Below are 23,876 nucleotides of genomic sequence, written 5' to 3'. Positions count from 1 at the left end.
CCTCCTGCTTTGGGGTATGAACCAACTGTTACTCTCTAGTTTAGGAAGATTTTTTCTCCATGATTCAGATTATAATACTGTTGTCTTTGAAACAGCTGACACTGGGCACTACTGGAGATAGGATGATGATGCATGGCAATTCTTCTGCTCCTATAACATTCCAGAGCATTGACTATACAACATATTTGTGACAATAAAGTATTTCCATATTTATTTGTATATTTCCATATATTGATAATAGGAATTACCTCAGTCCAAATCATCAGGTAATATAAATTTGGTTTAGCCAATCTGACTTCAGTGGAGCTACATGGATTTAAGCCTGCTCAGAATCTGGCCCTTGAAGTATCTCTGATGTAATGGTGAGGTAGCTGTTGGAAAATGGTGAAAAATGTGACATCTGTGTCAGGTAATGGAAACAGAGTCTATGTTAGACTGGTTCATCTACGTGCAATACTCCTGTGTTGTGTCTGCGACACACCTCAATAAAGTCAGTGATTTTGATTCAAATCTAATTCCTATTGATGTAAATCAGGAGTATTCACTCATCCTGGTATAAATCACTAGTAGCTGCGTTTATACCAGTGAGCTAGGTTCCATTATCACATACCCTCATGTAAATCGTTAGTAACTCTGTTGCAGCCAGTGGTGATCATTCTCTTCTCACTCACCCAAGTGTAAGTCTGGAGGAAATCTGCTGGTGCCAAGGGGATGGATTTTCCTTTCATCTGCTCATTGTAAAACCGTAGTAATGCCACTGATATCAATGTAGTTGTACTGTTGTAAAACATGCATAAATGAAGGAAAGGTCAAGACCATTCTCTCCACATTTAAAGTTTCATTAACTTAGTAAAAAAATCACATCAAAACCCTTTTCCTGTTTCTTCTGGAGGTGAAATGGACACAACACTGGCTCAATTCTGCAGGCTTTTTATAGGATAAAATCTCCTTGATCTCAGATGAGATTTAGGTGGACTATACGTCGCTGTATCAGACTCACTCTGATCATTTACCATGGAAATCCCAGGATGTTAATCACTGATATCAGTCTCCTGTAAATATGGTGAATGAGTCTCAGAATGTACCAATTTTTAAAAATAAAAATCAAATTATGAAGAGACATACATTCTGTCTATCTGCCTCTTTAGGTGTCTAAATGCCTTTGAAAATATGGCCCTAAGTGACTTGGGAGCCCAAGTCCCATAGTTTATTTCTGTGAGACTTTTACATCAGCATCCATTGAAAGGAGTATGTACAGTTTGACAATGTTCAGAGGAAAGGGTAAGCAACCATGCAAAGTAGAATCAAGAGGCGGGTTTTCTTCACATAGAGGTGGCTGTCACCTGTCCCTGCCAATGCATTTCCAGGGTTTAAAATTATTGTGTTAGCAATAACTACAGATTCCACTTACATTCAGTGTCCCATTTTACCAGATGTTGCACAACACATGGTCAGAAAAAGTCTGTGCTCTCAAAAATGTCACCATGTAAACAGATTGAGCAGGAGAAAGGAAGCATCAAAATCCACATTTTACAGATGGGGACCTGAGAAACGGTGGGATTAAGGTTGAGATTTTCAAAGCTGCCTAAGACTTTGGACACTAAAGTCCTATTAAAGTTAATGAGAACCGAGCACTCAAATCTTTTAGCATCTCAGCGTAAGCAGCCTGCCCAAGTTCACACGGGGAGCTAGAAATAGATCCCAGATTTCGCAAGTCACAGTCCAACATCTTCATCACAAAACCATCCACCCCCATTTTTCCTCTTTCAAGGCACTTAGACTTAGCCTCTGATTCATCACCCTTACATTTTGTCTGGGATTTTAAAATGAGCCAAAGGGAGTAAGATGCTCAATGGAGTGCTTAATTCCCTCAGGCCACTGAATGTCCCTGCCTTTCCCTATAATATTCACCAGCTGAGACCATTGTTCCATGGAAGCGCCCTGTAGAAATTTCGTTGTCTTTGTCACCTATTGTTGCCCATCCCAGTTACCTGTCCACTGTTGAATTGCCTTGCTACTTCAGGGAGCTCAGTGGAAAAAGACTTTCTTTTTTAGTTGTCTTCTCAGGGCCACTTTCACCTCCTTGTTCCTCAGGCTGTAGATCAAAGGGTTCAGCATGGGGATGACAATGGTGTAGAACACAGAGACAACTTTACTTTGACTTGGGGAGGTTATGGCCCCAGGCTGAGCATACATAAAGAAGACTGTCCCAAAGAACAAGCTCACAGCCACCAGATGGGAAGTGCAGGTGGAGAAGGCTCTGCGTCTTCCCTCAGCGGAGGGTATCCGCGTGACAGTGGTGATGATGTAGCTGTAGGAGATAAGGACGACCAGGCCAGTGCTCACTATGATGAACCCGCACACGGCCAGCATCGCCATTTCATTGGCAAAGGTGTCAGAGCAGGAGGCTTGCATCACTGCGGGGACGTCGCAGAAGAAGTGGTCAATTTTCCCCGGCCCGCAGAAGGACAAGGTGAATGTAAAGCCTGTTTGGATGCTGCCATTGAGGCAGCCTGAGAGATAGGAGACCATCACCAGGAAAACACATATCCTCTTGGACATTGTGATTGGATAACGCAGTGGGTTGCAGATGGCAACGAAGCGGTCATAAGCCATCACGGCTAGGAAGAATGCCTCGGTGGTCCCAAAGAGAGAGAAGAAGAACATTTGGGCAGCACAGCCATTGTAGGAAATGGCTTTTTGCCCTGTTGAGAAGCATAACAGGGCTTTGGGGGCAATGACGGAGGAGTAGCAGAGGTCCAGGAAGGACAGGTTCTTCAGGAAGAAGTACATGGGGGTGTGGAGCCTGGAGTCAGCACTGATGATGGTGATCATGCCGACATTCCCCACCAGGGTGACAGTGTACAGAACCAAGAAGAGGACAGAGAGGAAGATTTGCAGTTCAGGATGGCCTCCGAATCCCACCAGGATGAACTCAGCCACCGTTGTGTGGTTTTCCATGGCTCTTTTTGTATATGGAGGAAAGAAGAGACAATTTGGGGAGAATGTTGTTTCCTCAATGAGCTCCAATCACCATGTTGGTATATAGTAGCTGTCAGCAGACACATGCAGTTGAACGATCCATTGCAACCCTGGGCATGGGACAGAGAAGACAATACATAAGAATCACGCTTTCTTGCAACAGATATTGTGCTTCTTCATCATAAGCAAACATCCACATGTGTAGTTTATCATGTTGGAAGTAGACTGGTCCTGAAAGTTGAAAGAAGGTTGAGAATGAATGAGAGAACTTTTACAAGCGAGGAAAACTAATAAACATGTAGACTTAAATACATATATTTCATTAAAAAATCTAGAAAAAAGAGAAAAGTGAGGGGAAGTAGAGAAAGAGATTAGAAAGGGAAAACAGAGGGAAAATGTGTGAGATAGATAGATAGATAGATAGATAGATAGATAGATAGATAGATAGATGTGAAAACTTAAGTATGGAAATTTTGGGGGGAAGTTAGATGGGAATCTGTTAGATAAGAACCCCTACATTTTTACAAGAGCCAATCTCATGACAGTTTCACCATTCATAGTGGCAGAAAACTCAGACTTTCACCTCACAAGAGTTCAGCCCAAGCCAATCCAAGCCAATCCAAGCCAATTTGTCTTCTAGCTAGAAAACTGCCTGATTCATGTCCAAACATCACTTCCTTACTCCTCATTTGAAAGAGGAGAAAAGGGGTCCAAATTTTACTTTTGCTGAGACTGGTGTAAATTAGGAACAGATGTGAAGCCACATTGCTTAATGCTCTATTAGAAAGTGCTTGGATACTAGCATGAGGAGTGCAGTTTAAAAACCTAGCTAGAATAGAATAGAATAGAACAGAATAGAATAGAATATGAAAATATGTGTTAAGCTCATCGGTTTTCTCTTCTCCCCCACCCTGATGTAAATCAGGAGTACCTCCATTGGCATCAGCAGGACTGATTCTGCTCTCACTCACTCCAATGTTATTCTAGTGTATCCCCAGAATAGTCAATGTAGAGCTTTGTTGTAAAGTTGGCTTAAGAGACAACATAATCAGATATCATGTGTCCTTATGTCTAATCATCTGACTTCACCACAGATCCAGTTTCTCTCTCTCTTCCCTCCCATTATGAACTAGTAATTATTTTAAATTAACTATCTGTCTTTTCTAACTTACTTGTCTTCCCATCCAAGAAGGACTAATATTTTGTCACTGAAAACAAATCAGGGTAGCTACTGGAAACATAACACGGTCAGATGATAATAAAATTACTTACTTTTCAGGTATATACATGGCCACAGTGATTCACAGATAATCCATTGGGTTTATTTCATTCAAAAAAAGTGGATCTTAAGAAATATGATAAAGAAAAAAATAAAAAAACAAAACAAAATCCTAAGCTTTGAAACATCCAGAAATCATATGGCAGAAAAGCAATGACAAAAGTGCTTCCTTGATTTCACTGATTTCTTACAGAAGAGAAAAAAATTATGAGTTTTCCATCTGCATACATTTGTGATTATACTTCTGAATGTACTCAGCATTATCTATTGTGCTCTATGGTACCTTAGGAAGCAGCAGCAGCTTTCTTGGCTGACTCAGAATGAGTAACTCTGAGTGTTTCGTTAACTCACCCGTGGTCTGCTTTTTAAAGTGATTTTCCTTTTCCCATAGGACACATTCTTTAAGCAGTCAATTAACTTTGTTTTCCACACGTGGATAAGGGTGCAATCTTTTTAAGAATTAAGAAACTAAGAATTGCTGGTGGTGTAGAAAGAGTAGATCTCACTGGAGAATTTGCTCACTGACTGCAAAATTTCAGAATGTTTTGTAAATAATTATTTGAGTGGCAGGATGGGTCCACGGTTAGGTCTCTCGACTTGGACTTTGGACACCTAGGTTTGGGTCCCCTACTCTGTCATAGACTTCCCGTGTCACTTAGGCCAGTTTTTAAAAGGGATTAAGATGACTACCAATGCAGAGAGGTGCCTAATGCACATTAAAATCAATTTGAAGTCACCAGGAGTTAGGTATGTAAGTGCTTCTGAAAATCTCGCTAGGTTCTTGTCAGCATCTTTAGACACCTAAATACCTTTACAAAAGTGACCCTAAGTGACACAGGAAGCCTGTAGCAGAAGAGGGCCTTGAACCTGCCCCAGCACACACACTAACCACTGGATAACCCTTCCTTTCTTTAGCTCCAGCTCACACACGGGATCCAACAGGTTTCTTGATCACCCCCAGGCTTATCTCTTAACTTTGGCTTCTCCCAAGGAGAGGCGCTGGCTTGAGCAGTTTTGGTGGATGAAAAGTCCCATAACTTTGTTGATTGACTAGGGCTACAACCCACTCCCATTGTTAAAGCTTCCATTGATTGCAACAGGAATAGGACACGGCCTATTGTTATGGAGACTGGGACTGGAGATGTCCCATGGTGCAATACTGTGTTGGGTGTTGTCCCCACCTCCCTGGGAAATTTTGACAAAAATGATTTTTTGGTGAAATATCAAAAAAGCAAAATATTCAAAATGGGGCCGTGTGGCATCATGAGCATCGTGGTAGGTTCAATGCCTTATGCACCCCTCCTTCTCTTGGGGCCACAATCTCCTGCTGGACTACACCTCCAATGATGCACGAGTTTTTCTCCTTATTGTATGGAGTGGGTGTGCACCATGGGAGATGTATTCTGGCCAGAGACCCAAGCCCATAGTGGAAAATGACAACATAGGCCACCCAAACTACAACTATTAAGAGGCACCACTGTGTCGTGAATTGAAATATTTAGGGGTTTGGCTGAAAAAAAAAAACCTCTTCATGAATGGGCGGGGGGGTGGGGGGCGGTTAAGCTTTATTAACTATCAGAATTGTTTGAGAAAATTTTGTTTCGTTGAAAACCCAATTTTCCATTGGTCTAAGTCTGGTGCATGAGCTCAGTTACAATGTAATAACTCCCCCTCCCTCACCATCATCAGTAAAGTTGGAACTTTGGATCATCAGACCTAAATCACAGCCATTTGACACTTGAACTAAAGGAGGATATCTATCTGGTGGCAGAGTAGTAGGCTGTTATCTTCTCTCTGGTCCAGCCCCTACAGGGGGCTCCAGTAAACATTTTGCAAGTATTTTATGGGAAGTGTTTAAGCACTGATTTTGATTGTTTGTTGCATATTGATAACTGTAATTGCTGTTATAGGTCATGACAAAGGCATTTTTATTAAGTTGACAAAGAAAGATTTATTTATTATTACAGTACCGTAGCTCCAATAGACTCAATGTGAGATTAGAGCCCCGTTGCACTGGGCACTGCACAGCCACAGTGATAGGCTGTCCGTACCTCAAAGAGTTTGCATTTCTAATAAACAAGGTAGGTGAAGGAATTGTTATTATTCCTGTTTGACAGATAGAGAACTGGGGCATAGAGACTTTTAGTTGGGATCTACAAAGGACTTGGGTGGAGATTTTAAATGAAAAAGGAAGAATAAGGTACCCAAATACCATTGAAAACCAATGGAAATTGGGGTGAGAGTTATTTTTTTAATGCCTAAGTGATTTAGGAGCACAAGTTCCATTGGCATTTGAAAAATCCCTCCTTGGGTCCCTAATTTCCTTGGGCAATTTTGAAAATTCCTGTCTCAATGCATTTCCAAGGTCACCCAGAGCTGAAAATTGACCCCCAGTATCCGGAGATCTGTTCCAGTAAATCAAGACCATCTTTCTTCTCCTAGAAAACAATATACTGGGTGTTTTACACTTGTTCATTAAATTTCTGCTCACCCTTAAAACCAACTTCCCTCATTAGCTGAGCGTCCTCTGAGCATGGACTCCAAAGAAAGTAATTTAATTTATTTTCCAATAATTAATGCACAATTAAGTCATGCTTCAAAGGCAGTTTCAACAATGGAAGAATCCACCGTCCCAACAGTGTTCAGCCATCCTGCATCTTATGGCTGGTCCTTTCTTTGATGCCATAGCTAACTGTAGGATCTTTGCCATTCTACAGATGTGAATCTCAAGAGCAGAAGGAGTTAGATCTACATGTTCATAAATTGTTGGTTCCTTGGGTTGTGAGAGGATGACTTCAGACACCTTTGGTCTGATTTTTCAGAAGTTTTTGGATATTGAGTAGAACTCATCAGAAAATGGGATTTTTTCAATGACAAACATTTATTTCATCTACGTTTTCCACAGAAAAGTTTGCCTTTTTGGCAAAATATTGAAAATCAATTTCAGTTTTGAAATGCCACCATAGTGCCACATTGCAGTTGCAGTTCAATTGCCTCATACATTCAACACCACTATAACCCGAGCTCCCTGATTGGACTACACCTACCATGGTTTCCTGTCATGGACATGGGAGGCAGTTGCATCATGTGAGACCCCACTTGTGGTGCATTATGGGAGATGTAGTTTGGTTGGTGAGAGCTACCTAAAGAGGACGATGAGGATGTGAGGAAACTGAACCAAACTCCTATTAGGCACTGCCAAAATATTTTCAAGAAGTTGTTTTTTCAAGCATTTGTTGTTTGTTTTTAAAGAAAAATTGAAATTTTCCACAGAATGTAAGCACTTGTGAAAAAAATTGTTTAGTCAAAATGCCAATTTTCTGTCAGAACACACTTTCATGGAAAATTTCTAACCAGCCCGAGTGCTGAGAAGCCACAACACCCATTGATTTCAGATGATTGGGGGGGATAAGTGAGAATGAGAGGAGCAAAGGACTGGTGAACAGAGATGGCACAGGGGGTTAGAAAGAGGACAAGAATTGAGGTGTACTCCAATGGGATAGGAATTTTTTGAATGTGGGAACCCAGAATAGGGATAGAATGGTGGAGAAGTCAGCAGAGGGAGGAGCAGAGAGAGACAGAACAGGTGGGATGTGTGTAAAGGTAGTAAAGCCCAGACACAACGGGTTGGTGTATACTTATATATGTAGACAAGAGAGACATGGCTGTATATTAATGGTTGGTTTTCTCTCCATGGACAGCAGTACCAGAATCAATATGCTTCCAACACAAATCTTGGGTGGGCGGGGGGAATTGTCTTGTGATCCCGAACACTGCCCCAGCACGGCCACAAACTTTTGGTAAACTTTTGAGTAAACTTGGGCTGAGATTTTCAAAGGTGACCAAAGAAGCTAGCTACCCATTGATATTCAGACAGAGCTGGGAACCTAGGTTGGGATTTTTGAAAGAGCCTGCCAGAGCTCGGGACCCAAATCTCACAGAAATTCAAAGTGTGAGGCAGAGAGAAGAACTGAACAGAGATCTGCTCAGCTACAGCCCACTGTCTTAACCACAAGCCCATCCTTCCCCAGCAGCGTGGCTTGCCGAATTTCACCTAGATATAGGATAACACAGGTTTGCTTGTTCCTCGTGTAGCATGACATCCATCCGAGACTCATCAGTAACCCCCTTCTCCAGCAGTCTTTAACTACGTTCCCCAGTGCTCCTAGTTCCAAGCTTTGCCTTTCTCAGGGCATCCTTGACCTCCTTGTTCCTGAGGCAGTAGATGAGGGGGTTCAGGAGCGGCACCACCACAGTATAGAGCACTGACACCAGCTTGTTGGAGTTGTAAGCATACATGGCCTTGGGCTGGGCGTAGGTGAACAGGGTGGTGGAGTAGAACAAGACTACCACGGCCAAGTGGGAGCTGCAGGTAGAGAAGGCCTTTTGCCTGCCCTGTGATGAGGGGATCTTGAGCACAGTGAACAGGATGCAGATGTACGAGGTGACCACGATGCACAGAGGCACCATGATGACCATCAGGGCCAGGATGAAGTCCACCAGCTCGGCCTGGGATGAGTCAGTGCAGGAGACATTCAATAGAGGTGAGATGTCGCAGAAGTAGTGGTTGATAGTGTCAATGCTGCAGAACCTGAGCTGGGCGATGAAGCTCAGCTTGATTGCAGCGGTGATCAAGCCACAAACCCAGCAGCTTGCAGCCAGCTGGGCGCAGAACCTATTGCTCATGATGGACGGGTACCGCAAAGGGTTGCATATGGCTAAGTAACGGTCATAGGCCATGGCAGCCAAGAGGATGTACTCAGTGCACACAAAGGTCACGAAGAAATACAGCTGTGCCATGCATCCTTGGAAGGAAATGCGCTTATCCTGGGTCATGAAATCTGCCAGCATCTTGGGCACAATGACTGTCACGTACCAGATCTCCAGGAACGACAGGTTGCCCAGGAAGAAATACATGGGCTTGTGCAGCTGGTGGTTGGCCCGGATGACAAGGATGATGATGATGTTTTCCATCAGCGTTAACAAATAGGCCACGAGGAAGACGGAGAAGAGGAGCAGCTGCAGCTCAGCAGAAGTGGGGAATCCTAGTAGGATGAAGTGGCTGGCATTGGTTTGGTTTCCTTCATCCATTCCTTACATGCAGTGCCTTCCTTCTCCACCTGTGATGAATTTAATCATGATTAGCCAGATTCCAACCAGTCTAGATCCATGGCTGTTCATTATTTGCTTGATAGTAGCAACTAGCAGCCCAACCCAAGAGCAGGGCCCCATTGTGTGTGACTCTGTATAGACATATTGTACAAGAACAGTCCCTGCACCAAATACCTTTAGAATCTGAATAGACGAGAGGGACTCATATTGTAGATTATTCATGCCAGAGACCATCTTTTTGTTCTGTGTTTGTACAGCACCTAACACAGTAGGATTTCAATTGGAGTTAGGCACCAATGTGCTTTTGAAAACACCACTAAGCATCTATCTGCTTCTTTAGGTACTTAAAGGCCTTTGAAAAGCTAACCTATAGAACCAAAGTTTCACTGAAAGTCAAGCACCCAAGGCCTAGATTCACAAATGAATTAAGCACCTAAAGTGCATATTTAGGTGCCTATATCTGGGTTTGGTTGCCTAAATCCCAGTTTTAGGCTCCACTGCAATTCACAAAACTCCCACTGAACCCAGTAGGTGCCTAAATGCACTCGGCACCTAGGCTTTTGCAGTACAAGTTCCCTGGGTGCCTATGTATCTACCTTTGGCCATGTACACTGCTGCCTCATTCTAGGCATCCGGACACCTATCTCGCACCAAAGCCTTAGAGCGATTCACAAACCAGGGGAAGACAGGTGCTCAGTTGCCTAACTCCCATGCGGGGCCCTAACCAGTAGGTATGTGCTCAGAGGCTGCCTATCAAATTGGGCTGCTCAGGCAAATTCACACAAAAAGATAGGGTGCAAAAAGGAGAAATCCAGGAGAAATCTGTAACTTTCAGCTCAGTGGCTAGGGTACACACCTGGGACAGCCCCCCAGTTCATGTCCCCTCCCACCTGGTGAAGGGAAGGGATTTGCACAAGGATCTGCAAGTCCATAAGTGAGTGCCCTCACTACTGGACGAAGGGATAATCTCTGTTCAACTGCCTCAATCTCTCCTGTTGAAGTGTGGATAAATAATTAAAGAGTCATTAGGCCAGATTAAGCCTGCTAGAATGACTTTCTAGCCCAATGGCTAGAGTACACCCCCCCCCCCAGGCTGAGGGAGACCCAGGATCCAATCCTTCCACTTCAATGACTCATTAATTAGTTATCCGGAGTTGAACCGCTTCAACAGGTAGATCCCTGCATGGATACAAAATGTCTATCCATGGATGTGGATGTCTGCAGATATAAATTGGTATCTGCGAAGCTGCAGGGCTCTATCAGGAAGCGCAATGGCAAAATCAGAAGTCTGGTGGTCTGCCACACCCAGGAGCCAGTGCCCTGCAGCAGCAGCTCTTCCGGTATGGCTGTACCAGTGCCAGCCCTGCCCCCAGCCCTGCCCACTGCACTAGCGCGACCAGGGACAGCTGCCGGTGAGCCTGGTGACCACCCCTGTGGGCAGGGCTGGGGGCGGTACAGCCATACCAGAGGAACTGCCGGCATGGGGTGCTGGCTACTGGGAGTGGTGGCCCACCAGGTTGCTGCTTTCACCGCTACAGTTACCGGTAGAGCCCTGCAGTTCCGCAGATACCGATTTATATTCACAGATATCCGCATCCGCAGATAGACATTTTGTATCTGAGCAGGGCTCTATCAACAGGAGAGACTGAGGAAGCTCTATATCAGAACATCCAAAGCCTGGGGATTAGGGAACTTGCCTGAGAGGCAGCAGCTTATGCTTCAAATCCCTTTGCCTTGTGAGGCAGAGGGATACTTGAATCAGCAGGTTTCCTAGATCCCAGGGGAGTACACTAACCACTGGGCTAACAGTTATGAGGAAGGTCATTCTTCCCTCACCCTCTGGCTTCTTGCAAAAAATGCCTTAGACAACTAACTCCAGAGAGGGATCACAGCTGAGAATTGCTAAGCAGAAACAGGTGCTTCCCTGTGGCCTAGATTTAGGCACCTAGCTCAGAGAGCGGGGTGGGACTAGCATACACCCCTCTCATCAGAATCTCCCATTGGCTAGCTTAGGCTCTTCTCTGGCTAGTATGGTGGCTTTGGGAATCATAGCCTAAGACATCTGATTCTCCCAATTCATTGCGTAGGGAGCCTGGGTGCCAAACGCAGGCTTTGTGAATTGCAGTGTGTGATTTCCTAGGCACCTACCAACTAGGTGTTCATTGTCACAGTGTCCAAGTACCTTTGTCAATATACTCCTAAGTGACTTTTGCTATAGGACTGAGGTTCCGAAATTACCTAGGTGGTTTTGAAGATGTTCAAGTACCTAAGTCCATAAGACTCCTTTGAAAATCCCAGCATACTCCACAAATTGGAAATAAAATAACCTTTTAGGAGAAAGATCAAACAAAGTGACAAAGTGAATACAATTGTGTGTGATGGAGTTGCAACAAATCCTGGTATTGTTAAAGGATCCTAAGGGAGTTAGGCACACAACTCCCATTGAATTGGCATCTAACTCCTTTAGGCTCCCTTTATATATATAGACTTTATATATACAACTCCTTTGGGCTTCTTTGATTATTTAGCTATCTAGCTATCTAGCTATCTCAGAGGATCCTAAAGGAGTTAGAAAGGCTTCTCAAGGAGCTCTATATAATTGATTTTTTTTTCTTTCAAAAATAAAGTGTGAAAAAAAGACAAAAGAACAAAAGCGTAAAGGAATGGAAAGGGAGGGAAATGTTGGCTATGTTGCTAGGACGGACAGAGACCTCAGCATGCAGCACTCTCAAATTTTCCATCGACGTGCAAAGGGGTGCATGCTCTGACCCTGCCTGGTGCCCCCCTCAGTCCTGCCCCAGAGATTCAAAAATTCATAGTATCTGGAAACTTCCCTACATGACTCCAGATAGTGTGCCATCATCCCTGGTCACCTTGGTGGGTTCAATGTGTGTGTGTGTGTGTGTGTGTGTGTGTGTGTGTGTGTGTGTGTGTGTGTGTGTGTGTGTGTGAGACAGGAGAGGAACATCTGAGTTTCTATCCACAGTGCCATCTCTCCTGGTCATCTTGGTTTGGTGGGTTCAATGTATTTGTATGTGTGTGTGTGAGACAGGAGAGAAACATCTCAGTTTCCATCCACTAGGGATTAAACAAAAGTTTCTAGAAAGTTAGGCCAATTTTTCTCAATTTTTGCTGAGGTCCCTGGTTTATGATATGTTACCCGCTCTTTAGGTGCCAGGTCAGCCAAGTCACTGGGCCAGACTTCTATGCCTGGAGCGAGTCTGCTCTCCCACCTAAGCAATGTGAGTCATTTGGCTAGGTAGGATGGTTGCCATGATAATGGATACCTCCTCCTTTAGACTCCTTTGAAAATCCCAGATACCCATAAGGACTGCACTTACATTTCAATGTGGTGTCAATATGCAGCAAGGTGAGGCATTTCTTTCAGTGAAATCTTTCTATATCCAAAACTTGAATCTGTGAATATTTAAAGGAGAGGATTCATTAATAGAATACTTGCATATGGGAAACTGGATGGATGCACCATCCCATGCACTAGTATCTAATCAATAAGCTAAAGATATCTGTAACCAAGTCCTTATTATAGAAAAGACCAATGGCAAGAAGTAATGGGTCATTATCTCATTGATCACTGAAGACATTTGCAATACCAAGTGTCCCTCATCAATCACAATTAATCCCTTCCTGGACATCTGGACACATTCTCCACCGGTCAATCAGGTCAGAGAAAAATCGTATGTACATTCCATCATTTGATCACATGCTAAATTCAACCTAAGTACAGAGTCCCTAGAATTAGAGAAACAAAAACTAGAATGATAGAGACAAAATACTTCGGGCTTGTGTACAGAGTTTCATGGGGTCTTATATACAAAGAGTCACGGGGAGATTGGTTCACTTGCTAACAAACTAATCCCTCATACATCAATCTGTCCAGTCATTGTTTTCTCTTAGATGCCACAGTTTAGATAGATAGATAGATAGATAGATAGATAGATAGATAGATAGATAGATAGATAGGGTGTATGGGATAAATAGACCTCCACGTTATTTAAAAAAACAACAACAACACTGCCATTCTTATCTCCAGTGCTGTTCCATCTCTCTACTTGTCTATGATTTGCATCCAGTGGGCTTCCTTCTCGTTGCTAGGGGGGCAGGTCTCCACATCACAAACCCCAGTTGCAGTAGTGCAACGAGTAGATTTCGGAATGGGGACCAATGGCAACACAACTCATTTTAAACACAATCAATGACTTCTACTATGCACAGTCAGCTACTGCTAATCTTGGCCACCACTAATTGCAAAAGATTTACTTCTGATTTATATTGGGGTGAATGGGAGGCAAATCAGACACAGTGACGCCAGTGGAGCAACTCCTGATTTACACTGTGGTGGCTGAAAGGAGAATTTGGTCATTAACTACTAATTGCCGCTGCTATTGGAAGTATTGGATAATATAAAAATAATTCCCTTGGGCTCCTTTAAAGATTCCAGACAAAGCCTGACACTCTCCCTCTCTTTCTCTTCCTCTCTTTCTCCATTACATAGATAAGGTGGGGGAGGTAATATCTTTTATTGGACCAACTTCTGTTGGTGAGAGACAGACAAGCTTTTGAGCCACACAGAGCTCTTCTTCAGCTCTGGAAGAGATATTCCCAGTATCACAGCAAAATGCAAGGTGGAATAGATAGTTCTGCATAAGTAGTTAGCACAGATGGTAAGGGGCCATTCAATTTTAGTGGTTTAGAGATTGTTGTAATAAGCCATAAATCCAGTGTCTCTGACTCCAATTTTTATTTTTATCACATTGAGAAATAATGTTAATGTTTATTTTTTAAGTATTTTTCCAATGTTTATCAATTTAAATTTTCACAGTTGCACAAAATTATGGATTTTAAGCATTTCTTTATTTTATATTTATCAATTAAACTGTTCACAGTTGCAGGAAATTATGAGTGGGGTCAGACAATAAGTGTCAGGCAATAATTATTTAATGGCAGAAGACACTGAGATTCAAAAAGTGAAAGTTTTATAACCATTGAAAAACAAATAACATCACATGTAAAAATATACAAAGTACATATCTTTAAATCACGCTCTCATAAGCTCTCAAGTAGCTTTTTTTTACTTTGCTTATCTGTAAATGTCAATTACTACCGATGGAAATATTTTTTGTCATTTTGTGTGTGTGTGTGTGTGTGTGTGTGATGGAATCTTTATTTTCTAATATTAAAAAATAAAAATCTAATCCTTCCAAGACTAAATATATGGGGACTATAATCCTAAAGATATCTTAATTAAGGGCATGTATACAGATAAACATATATACATTATGTCTCTGATTTTCAAAAGAGTATGAGTCAGTTAGAGAGACAAGGTAGGTTAGGTAATATCTTTTACTGGACCAGCTTCTGTTGGTAAGAGAGACAAGCTTTTGAACTTACATGGAGCTCTTCAGCTATGGGAAAGATACTCTGAGTGTCACAGCTAAATGCAAAGTGGAACAGATTGTTTAGCATAAGTAGTTAACACGTATTTCAAGGGACCATTCAAGGTGAATTGGACTATCAACACCCCTTCAGTCACTGGGGGAAAGTAAGGAGGAGGGAATGAGTTAGGATGGAACCGGGGTTAGTGGATTAGAGATTGATATAATAAGCCATAAATTTAGTGTCTCTATTCAATCTTTTCAAATGACGAGCCAGGAGCTTAAATTCATAACTTTGCTAGACACTAAAAATCATTGGCAGAATACAGATATTGGATTTACAACAATCTATAACCCACTAGCAACTGCCTCCCGGCGGCCTTTCCTGCTTCCACTTCCTTCTCCCCCTATGACTGGAGGGGTGTTAACGGGCCACTTCACCTTGAAGGGTCCCTTGAAATACGTGTTAAATACTTATATCCAACAATCTGTTCCACTTTCCATTTCTCTGTGATGCTCAGAGTACCTTTCCCAGACCTGCAGAAGAGGTCTGTGTAAGCTCAAAAGCTTGTCTCTCTCCCCAATAAAAGCTGGTCTAATACAAATATTACCTCACCCACCTTGTCTCTCTAATATCCTGTTACCGACACAGCTACAACACTGCATATAAGTGAGTTAGGCATCAAACTTCCATAGGCTTTCCACGGCTTGCAGACCTCTAATTCCCTAGGTCCTTTCGAGAATCCCAGGCTATTTAAAGTTATGTATGGATAAATTCATCCGTACATAATTTCAATATAGGTCTAATCCAGATTTACATTTCAGAAACAAAATGGGAACACTTCAGAAGTACACCTTTGCAATAGAAGGAAAACTTGCCTTAACCTTGTATATTATCAGAACAAAGTTCAAGCCACTTCTGTGTACGCAGCCCTAATCAAACTTGGAGTAGCTGGATAGCAGAGTAGATATGAAGAGCAGAGTTTAGTTCCAGCTACATGAAGTATGCTGGTACACATATTTATGTGCCTCTTTATTTACCTTCAGTGTCCCTCGAGAACTGATCTGAAAATTACACCTGCATCCCAATGGAAGCAATCACACAAAGAACAAACACATTTTTTCCGTGAGTTTTCTCAGTGAGATCAAGAATAGGGACCACTGAAGGCTTCTGAGATAAGCTAAAAATCAAATAAGTAAGATCTGATTTTCCTCAAACGTTTGCAGTGTTGCTGTAGACGTATTGGTTCCAGGATATGAGAAAGACAAGGTGGGTGAGTTAATATCTTTTGTTGGATCAACTTCTTCAACAAGAGCTTGTCTCTTTCGCCTACAGAAGTTGGTCCTATAAAAGATATTACCTCACCCACCTTGTCTCTCTCCTCACTCAGTTTCACAATGCTGTAACTACACTGACTTCAAAATTTCCTCAGCTTTGCAAAAGTTACGGAGTGGTGGCATTAGCCAGTTTTATTGTTCCTATTGCTGCTCATTCCAATGTTGCAGAAGTTTTGATAAGTTACAACGTGGAAAAAGAGAAGAAAAATAAAAGGAAAAAGTAGCAAACAAACAAAACACAACCTAAAAATGGATTTAGTAGTTAAAAAATAAAAAGGTGGGTTTTAAAAAATCCAAAATGTACAAAACGTGAAACAAAATGAAAATGTTCAGCTCATAAGGAAATTGAACAAATATTGTTTCAAATAGGAATATCCTGTAGAAAAACGTTTTAAAAAATATTCAGAAATGACATTTTCATTTGAAAAAGTTTATTTTTGATGAAACCCCATTTCTTGGTGGAAAAAAATATGAAAAATGTTCAGCCAGCTCTAACTCCACTACAGTTACTCCTGATTTACACAGAGGTGAGTGAGAGGAAAAGCACCCCCAGTTATTTCAAAGAAGTTACTCCTGCTTTACTTTGAGGTGAGCGAGCGAAGTTTCAGACTCATTGACTCATATGGAATTACTCCTGATTTATACCAGGGTAAGTGAGAAGGGAATCAGTGCCTTATAAACAGTGTGACTGGGCACATTACAAATGCATACCTCGACCAATATATCGATGCTAGCTAGAGATTATTAGTTGTGGACAGAAGGAGTGGCAGAAAAATGAATGGCATGGTTAGACAGATGAATAATAGCTCATAGACTTCATAGACATGTTAAGGAGAAGATTTTCAATCCATCATGGGCATTTAGACACCCAATTCTTATTTAAATGAGTGAGAATAGGCCAATCTAATACCTTCAGTAGCATTGAAATCTCAGCCTACATGGGTAGACGGAGGGCTATATATGACAATAGACAGCTAGACAAGCAGAGAGACAGAGTCCTGCAACTCTACATTTCCCGTTGCACTACTGGTTATGTCCTGCCCTGGTGAGTAAATTCAACTGGATATCATTGAGTTGCTCTGTTCCCATAACTGCCACGGTGCTGCAGTGTGTGATTCACTCACATCAGAACCCACAGGGGGCACTGAAATTCCATGCCTAAAGATGGCATTTCAAATGTGCCCAACTCGGCTCCCATCAAGGCCAATGAAGGCTTTGCCACTGAAACAGTGTTAGGCCACCACTGAACACCTTCATAAATCCCCTCCTGATGTGGTCCAGGGAAGAAAACCTGAGGCTGAATGATCTCCATCATTCCCTCAGGTAGCATAGATGAAATATTGTTGCCTATCTGGTCCCAACTGAAGTAACCTGGTTCTGAAATCCATCTGCCTCTGCTTAAAGGTCCAGCCAAAATATTCTGCTTAATACAGTGACTGGGATTTTCTAAAAAGAGCCCAAGAGGAATAAGGTGGGTGAGGTAATATATTTTATTGGACCAACTTCTGTTGGAGATAGAGACAAGGAGTTGGTCCATTAAAAGCTATTACCTCACGCACCTTTTCTCTCTAATATCCTGGGACTGACACGGTTATAGCAACCCTGCATCCCCAGGAGGAATAGGCATTCAACTCTCATTGACTTTCCTACTCTTAGTCCAGTGCCTTACCCTGAAAACCATAATACCTCCATGAAACCTGATATCTAGACTGATTACAAAGTCTCTCATGTGTCCAGACAGGACTTTTAAATAAATGGAATAATAAGTCATAATATTAATTAGAGATTGTGATGAAATGGGGGGTCTTAATGATTTGTATGAATATTGTGTGCATGCCTCAGTTTCCCTTATGTGTTGCATGATTAACCAGGCAGTGGGATAACAATGTTTGATCTTTATAGAGACCCTTAGATGATTGGGTCTGACTGTGGCTTAGCTGCTAGGACCCCAGACAATGGCCTCATATTTTGTAACTTAGCAACTGATGGCCAGGGACAGAGGGGCAACTTCTACAAGAAGCCAGCCAGGAGAATAAAGAGAGAGAGAGGTGGAGGCCAGGTGACAAGTTTTGCCTGGGAAACTCAACAAAGGATGGAAGGACAACTGGACATGACTGAGGGTGGGTTGTTGGAAGTGAATCCATCATCTGGTTTTGGGGGCTGTACGGGGGAGCCAGGGGTCTCTGGGTTTACTCAAGATGGGTTTTACTGTAACTTTCTGGCTTTTGTGCTAACAAAGAACTTTCTTACACTGTTTTCCAGACAACTAATAAACCTTCTGTTTTACAGCACTGGCTGTGGCTGGGAGTCACTGCTAACTGCGGAAGTTGGAGGTGTGTGGCCCCTTTGGTGGTGTGTAAGGCTTCCCCAAGTGTCCTATCCATGTGGATTGACTGGGGGGAGCCCACAGCATGAAACAGAGGTGCTGAACACTCCCAGGTCTGTCCCAGGAGGCACTGAAGCCAAGGAGGCTTACCCTAGTGAAAGTGCACTGCGTGGCGTTGTCACACTGAAGAGGGTACTGATTGAGAGCTGTTCCAGAGCACCAAACCTGTGCACCCATGACAAAGATTAACATTTAAAAAAAATGATTTACTTAATATATGTATATATGGTTACAGCTTGCCATTTGCTTGTACGTATTCATGTTTCACAAAATAATTCCCATAGGTAATTTGTGGTCTGTAGACAATGTGAGAATTTTACATTGAAGTATGAGATATCTTTGGTAGCTTTGATTGATAGTACAGGCCACATGATATTGCTTGCTACAGCTGGTTGAAAAATGCCAATTATTTTTCACTGGAAATTTTTTTAAATACTTTCCAGTGAAATTTTGGGGGACTTTGCTCAAGAAGAAAGAGCAAAAACGGGAAATGTTCAAATTTCTAAAATTATTTTCAGTAAAATAACTTATCTGGTAAAATTTTCAATTTTGTGGAAAAATCTTATTTTTAATTGAAAAACTAGGGTGTTTTTTTTTATATTTAAAAAAAAAAACATTTTCCAGTTTCAGATGTTTTGGTTGAAAAAACAGAACATTTAGACCAAAATACAAAAAAATGTTGTTTTGTTATTTATCATTAATCGTGTTTATTATGGTAGCGTCCATGAATCAGCCAAGATCAGGACCCCGTTGTGCTCAGTTCTGCATAAACACAGATTAGCAGACAGTCCCTTGCAATCTAAAGAACAACAAGCAAATCAATCAATAGGATGGCGGCAAACGTCATGTGAGTGCCACCATTTCTTTCTTCCTTGGGTGAGTTTAATTAGGAGGGTATTAGCGAAATGGAAAGACAAGGGGAGGGAGAAGGAACAGGTGGATAGAACAGGGAAAAGGTCCGGGAGGAAAATATGAGGGGCAGGTGCAGAATGAAGCTGAGGTTAAGAGACTGTGAGATGGTGGGAAGGGAAGAGGGTGTTAGAACAAACTATGTCGGAATTGTAGGATAGAGACATGAGAACAATGCATGGGTTGCTGTGTCCCCAGAGAACACAAGGACTTGATGGTGCTACTGCATGCTCAAGTTGAAGTTCTGCTCATAGTGATAGGCTTTAATAGATTCTGAGATTTTAAGGCCAGAAGGGCCCATCATGATCATCTAGTTTGACCTATGGCATAATACAGACCAGAGATTTTCATCCAGCGATCCCTGAGTTGAGTTCAATTTTATTTTTTCCATTTTCTTCCTTTCCCGCACCCTCCATTTCTAACTAAGTGTACTGATGTTTCTGCAGTGGAACTCCTTTTCTGATCAAAGTCTTCTTCGGGGCCTCTTTGACCTCCTTGTTCCTCAGACAGTAGATGATGGGGTTGAAGAGTGGGACAACAATGGCGTAGAGAGCAGAAACAATTTTGTTGGTGTTGTGGGATGGAAGGCCCTGGGGCCGGATGTAGATGAAAATGCTGGCTACATAGAAGATAACGACCACAATGAGGTGTGATGCGCAAGTGGAGAATGCTTTCTGGTGGCCCCGTGTGGAGGGGATGTGGAGAATGGTGGAGAAGATACAAGCATAGGAAAGGATTATTACAGAGAGGGGAATCAGCAGGATAAACAGGACAGCAACAAAATCTGCCAGTGCTGCCTGGGTCATGTCTGTGCAGGCTAAGTTCAAGAGAGGGGACACATCACAGAAGAAATGGTTGATGACATTGGGACCACAGTATGTCAGCTGAGATATAAGAAACACCTTACATGCAGAGATGAAGAAGCCGCAGAGCCAGGACCCAGCTGCCATGCGGATACATAGAGCCTGGCTCACAATGGCCAAGTAACGAAGTGGGTTGCAGATGGCAACATACCGGTCATAGGCCATGACGGCCAGGAGGATGCACTCAGTGTTCCCCAAGCCTAGGAAGAAATAGAGCTGCGTCATACAGCCTGTGAAGGAAATGTGTTTGCTCCCCAACACAAAGTTGACCATAGTCTTGGGCACGGTGACTGTGATGTACCAGATTTCCAGGAAGGACAGGTTACTCAGGAAGAAGTACATGGGACAGTGGAGGTGACAGTTCACCCAGATTGTCATGATGATGATGACATTTTCTAGCACTACTAAGGTGTAGGCAATGAGAAAGCTCATGAAGAAGAGGAGCTGCAGATGAGGAGCTACGGGGAACCCTAGGAGAATGAATTCTGTGTCACTGGTTTGATTTCTCATCTCCATGTCTAGCAGCCAGCTCTGTAATAAATAAATATATAATCAGAACAACAACATATTTACTACTAGTGATTATCAGTATGTTATCTATCGATCAATTGATTTATCCCCTTATACACACATCTATCAACCAATCAACCTATCTGCCAATCTAATTCCATATTTCTCTGTCTCTCCCACTGTCTTTTTACATTTTATTTTTAATCTTTTTCACACTACAGATAATGCTTATGCTAATCAGTGAGATTTTCAAAAGTGGTTAAGTGGCTTACTATTAAAAATTTCATTGAAATTCAATAGCATTTGTGCTCCTAAATTACCTAAGTGTGTTTGGCACCTAACCTGCTTAAGCAGTTTTTAAAACCCCACTCGGTGCCGAGCTGCATCTTTAGGTCCCTAAATACCTTTGAGAATCTGGCCCTTATGCATATTTGAAAAGCAAAACTGCTAATAATACTGGGTATCCTTCGTGCTTATGTCGACGCTGGTGAAGAATATATGACTTTAGTATGTAATAATGATGAAACCAGTACACAGGTCATTACTTAAAGATTTGAACTGAAGAAAAGGGATAGTCTCTAGGCACTATTGTAGCATAAATATTGTAGCATAAAAACAACAATGATAATTGTCTATATGTTTGTACAGAGCCTACTACAATGGAGACCAGAACAAGCTGTACTCTAGGAGTTACTAAAATTAATATAAAAGACAGATTTGCATCCAGGGAGTGAGGGAGTAAAGGAATGCAAGGAGCCAAAATATTACCTTGCACTGGATACCTGTACCAACCTTCTACTCAGTCATTACTTAGTCAATCAAGTTGCTAGTTGGATTCAATAGGTATGTTTAATTGCAAAAGCAAACAAACCAACCCAAACCTGCAGCAGCAAGTTTCAGAGTTTGGATCTGCAGACACAGGCTCATGCTATGGTGCAAAAAATAGCTGTGCAGACATTTGGGCTTGGGCTGGACCTCCATTGTGTGACATGTACTAAAGAGAGTGGATTGTCTTGCTGTGATCTGTATGACACTTCTTAAATAAATGATCAACATTCATTTGATTTCATTTGAAGAATCGGAGCTAATTATATTTTGACTGATCTTTTAATTGCATCTCTTAACCAATTTGTATAAAATAAGAAATTTAAGAAAGACCTCTATAAGATAGATAGATAGATAGATAGATAGATAGATAGATAGATCTACACACCGTACAGTCATCGCCATCAAAATCTCTATCTCTCCCCTCATTATTCCGCGCACTGTCTAATCTCTATTTTAATGCACTCAGCATCCTAGTAACTAGACATTCTCCAGGTATACATGTCATCTATGTATACATTTCTAAAATGTTTCCCTTACACCTCCTGGAATGTGATACCTTTTGGAAGGTTTTGTAAGAAGGCTAGCAAAGTTGCCAACTTTCCCATAAAGAGTTCCCTTAAATAGGGAAGTGTCAAGAAAGAAGACACATTTTGATGAAATACTTTTCATCAGCTCCACGACTCATTCTGTAAAACACTACTCGGTATTCTATGGGAAAAAAATATACTTATTGTAAAGATAACAATTAGAATAAAAATCAACTTGCCCTTAACAGATATGACTCTTCCCAATGGCTTTATGTAGCTTGGAGTGTTTAAAGTGCAGAGAGGATGTAAAGAACTGGCAGTGTTCTTTGCCTCATGCTGATGCAGGTGTAGCTAGCACATTCATAGAATATCAGAGTTGGAAGGGACCTCAAGAGGTCATCTAGTCCAACCCCCTGCTCAAAGCAGGACCAATTCCCAGCTAAATCATCCCAGCCAGGGCTTTGTCAAGCCGGGCCTTAAAAACCTCCAAGGAAGGAGACTCCACCACCTCCCTAGGTAACGCATTCCAGTGTTTCACCACCCTCCTAGTGAAATAGTTTTTCCTGATATCCAACCTGGACCTCCCCCACTGCAACTTGAGACCATTGCTCCTTGTTCTGTCATTATCAGCCCTTCTCTGTCCCATGGGAACTGGTCTGTAAATTATCATTACTCTCCCAATGGAAGCAATCACACAAGATAAACAAATATCATCTCACCCTCCTAGCCATAATGTTCATCAGTCTAGAGAAATCAGCCTATCCTATGTTCTCTCACTAATCTGCTGTGTTACCTTCAGCAGGTTGTTTCCCCTCTGACCCTTTGTCTGCCTTGTCTATTTAGGTTATATACTCTCCACGACCTCTTGTTCTGTATATACAGCACCTGGCAAATTGTGAGTTGATCTTGCGTGGAGCCTCTAGGTGCTACTTTAGTAATAATGAGGGGAAAAACAGCTTCTGAGAGAAGCAACAAGCAGCAGTTGAAATGAATTCAAGATAGAATAGTGTGATTGTGGGCAGGTGTGTAAGACACAGGTAAACGGACACTGGGCAGACAAATGGATGCCAGCTGGATAACAGAAGTGCAGATAAACAAATAGATGAGAGAAGTATAAAAAACAGATAAACCAAGGAGGAAGGGGAAATAGATGCTGTGGTTGAAAGGATGGCTCGTGATTAGGTCTGGGATTTTCAAAGGTGATTAAGGGATTTAGGTGCCCAACTCCCATTGAAATTTATATTCCTTGAAAATCTGACTGTACACAGAGAGATGGGGGGAGGGGGGAGAGAGAGAGAGAGTATCTTGTAGACATAAGGCAACATTTTCAAAAATGCCTAATGGACAGATTTTCAAAGAATTTAGATCCCAAAAGCTGGAGATAGGCACCTGTGGGTCGATTCACAAAGGAACTTAGGTGCCTCAAAAATCACTGGGATTCACAAAGACTGAGTTGGGTACCCAGGTTCCCTCTACAATGAATGGGGAGAGAGAAGCATCTCAGAATGGTATCCACAAAAGCCAGTACGCTAGGCAGGGAGCCGTCTAAGCTAGCCAAAGGGAGATGCCAAGGAGAGGGGTGGTGCTAAACCTTGCACCACTCAGAGAGTGTGGTGTCTTAATCCCAGGCTGCAGGGAGGCACCTATCTGTTTGGGATTCTCAGCCATGAACCATCTCCCGGAGTTAGGCACCTGTGCCATTTTTGCAAGAAGTCAGGAGGAGACTAACTCCCTGAACAGGGATCTGCT

The 23,876-nt window shown here is 42.2% G+C and overlaps 3 protein-coding genes across 3 annotated transcripts; all 3 read right to left on the bottom strand.

The window, feature by feature from the left end:
• Positions 1-2,028: 2,028 nt before the first annotated feature.
• LOC128846604 (olfactory receptor 12-like) lies at positions 2,029-3,296 on the bottom strand. Its single transcript, XM_054045829.1, has 2 exons — positions 3,287-3,296; positions 2,029-2,963 (listed from the first exon to the last, which is right to left on the bottom strand). The coding sequence occupies exons 1-2, from the start codon at positions 3,294-3,296 to the stop codon at positions 2,029-2,031; spliced, it is 945 nt and encodes a 314-aa protein (XP_053901804.1).
• Positions 3,297-8,404: 5,108 nt separating this feature from the next.
• On the bottom strand, positions 8,405-9,352 carry LOC128846824 (olfactory receptor 6Y1-like). Its single transcript, XM_054046062.1, has one exon. The coding sequence runs from the start codon at positions 9,350-9,352 to the stop codon at positions 8,405-8,407; it is 948 nt and encodes a 315-aa protein (XP_053902037.1).
• Positions 9,353-19,821: 10,469 nt separating this feature from the next.
• On the bottom strand, positions 19,822-20,781 carry LOC128846823 (olfactory receptor 6A2-like). The gene has a single exon (XM_054046060.1). It carries the CDS (start codon positions 20,776-20,778, stop codon positions 19,822-19,824), a length of 957 nt encoding a protein of 318 aa, XP_053902035.1. The 5' UTR covers positions 20,779-20,781.
• Between the last annotated feature and the right edge of the window lie 3,095 nt (positions 20,782-23,876).

The sequence above is a fragment of the Malaclemys terrapin genome, chromosome 12 (genome assembly GCF_027887155.1).
Source record: "Malaclemys terrapin pileata isolate rMalTer1 chromosome 12, rMalTer1.hap1, whole genome shotgun sequence".
Classification (NCBI taxonomy): Eukaryota; Metazoa; Chordata; order Testudines; family Emydidae; genus Malaclemys; species Malaclemys terrapin.
The sequence above is the reverse complement of the archived record's forward strand: the minus strand, read 5'-3'. Positions and strand labels throughout refer to the sequence as shown.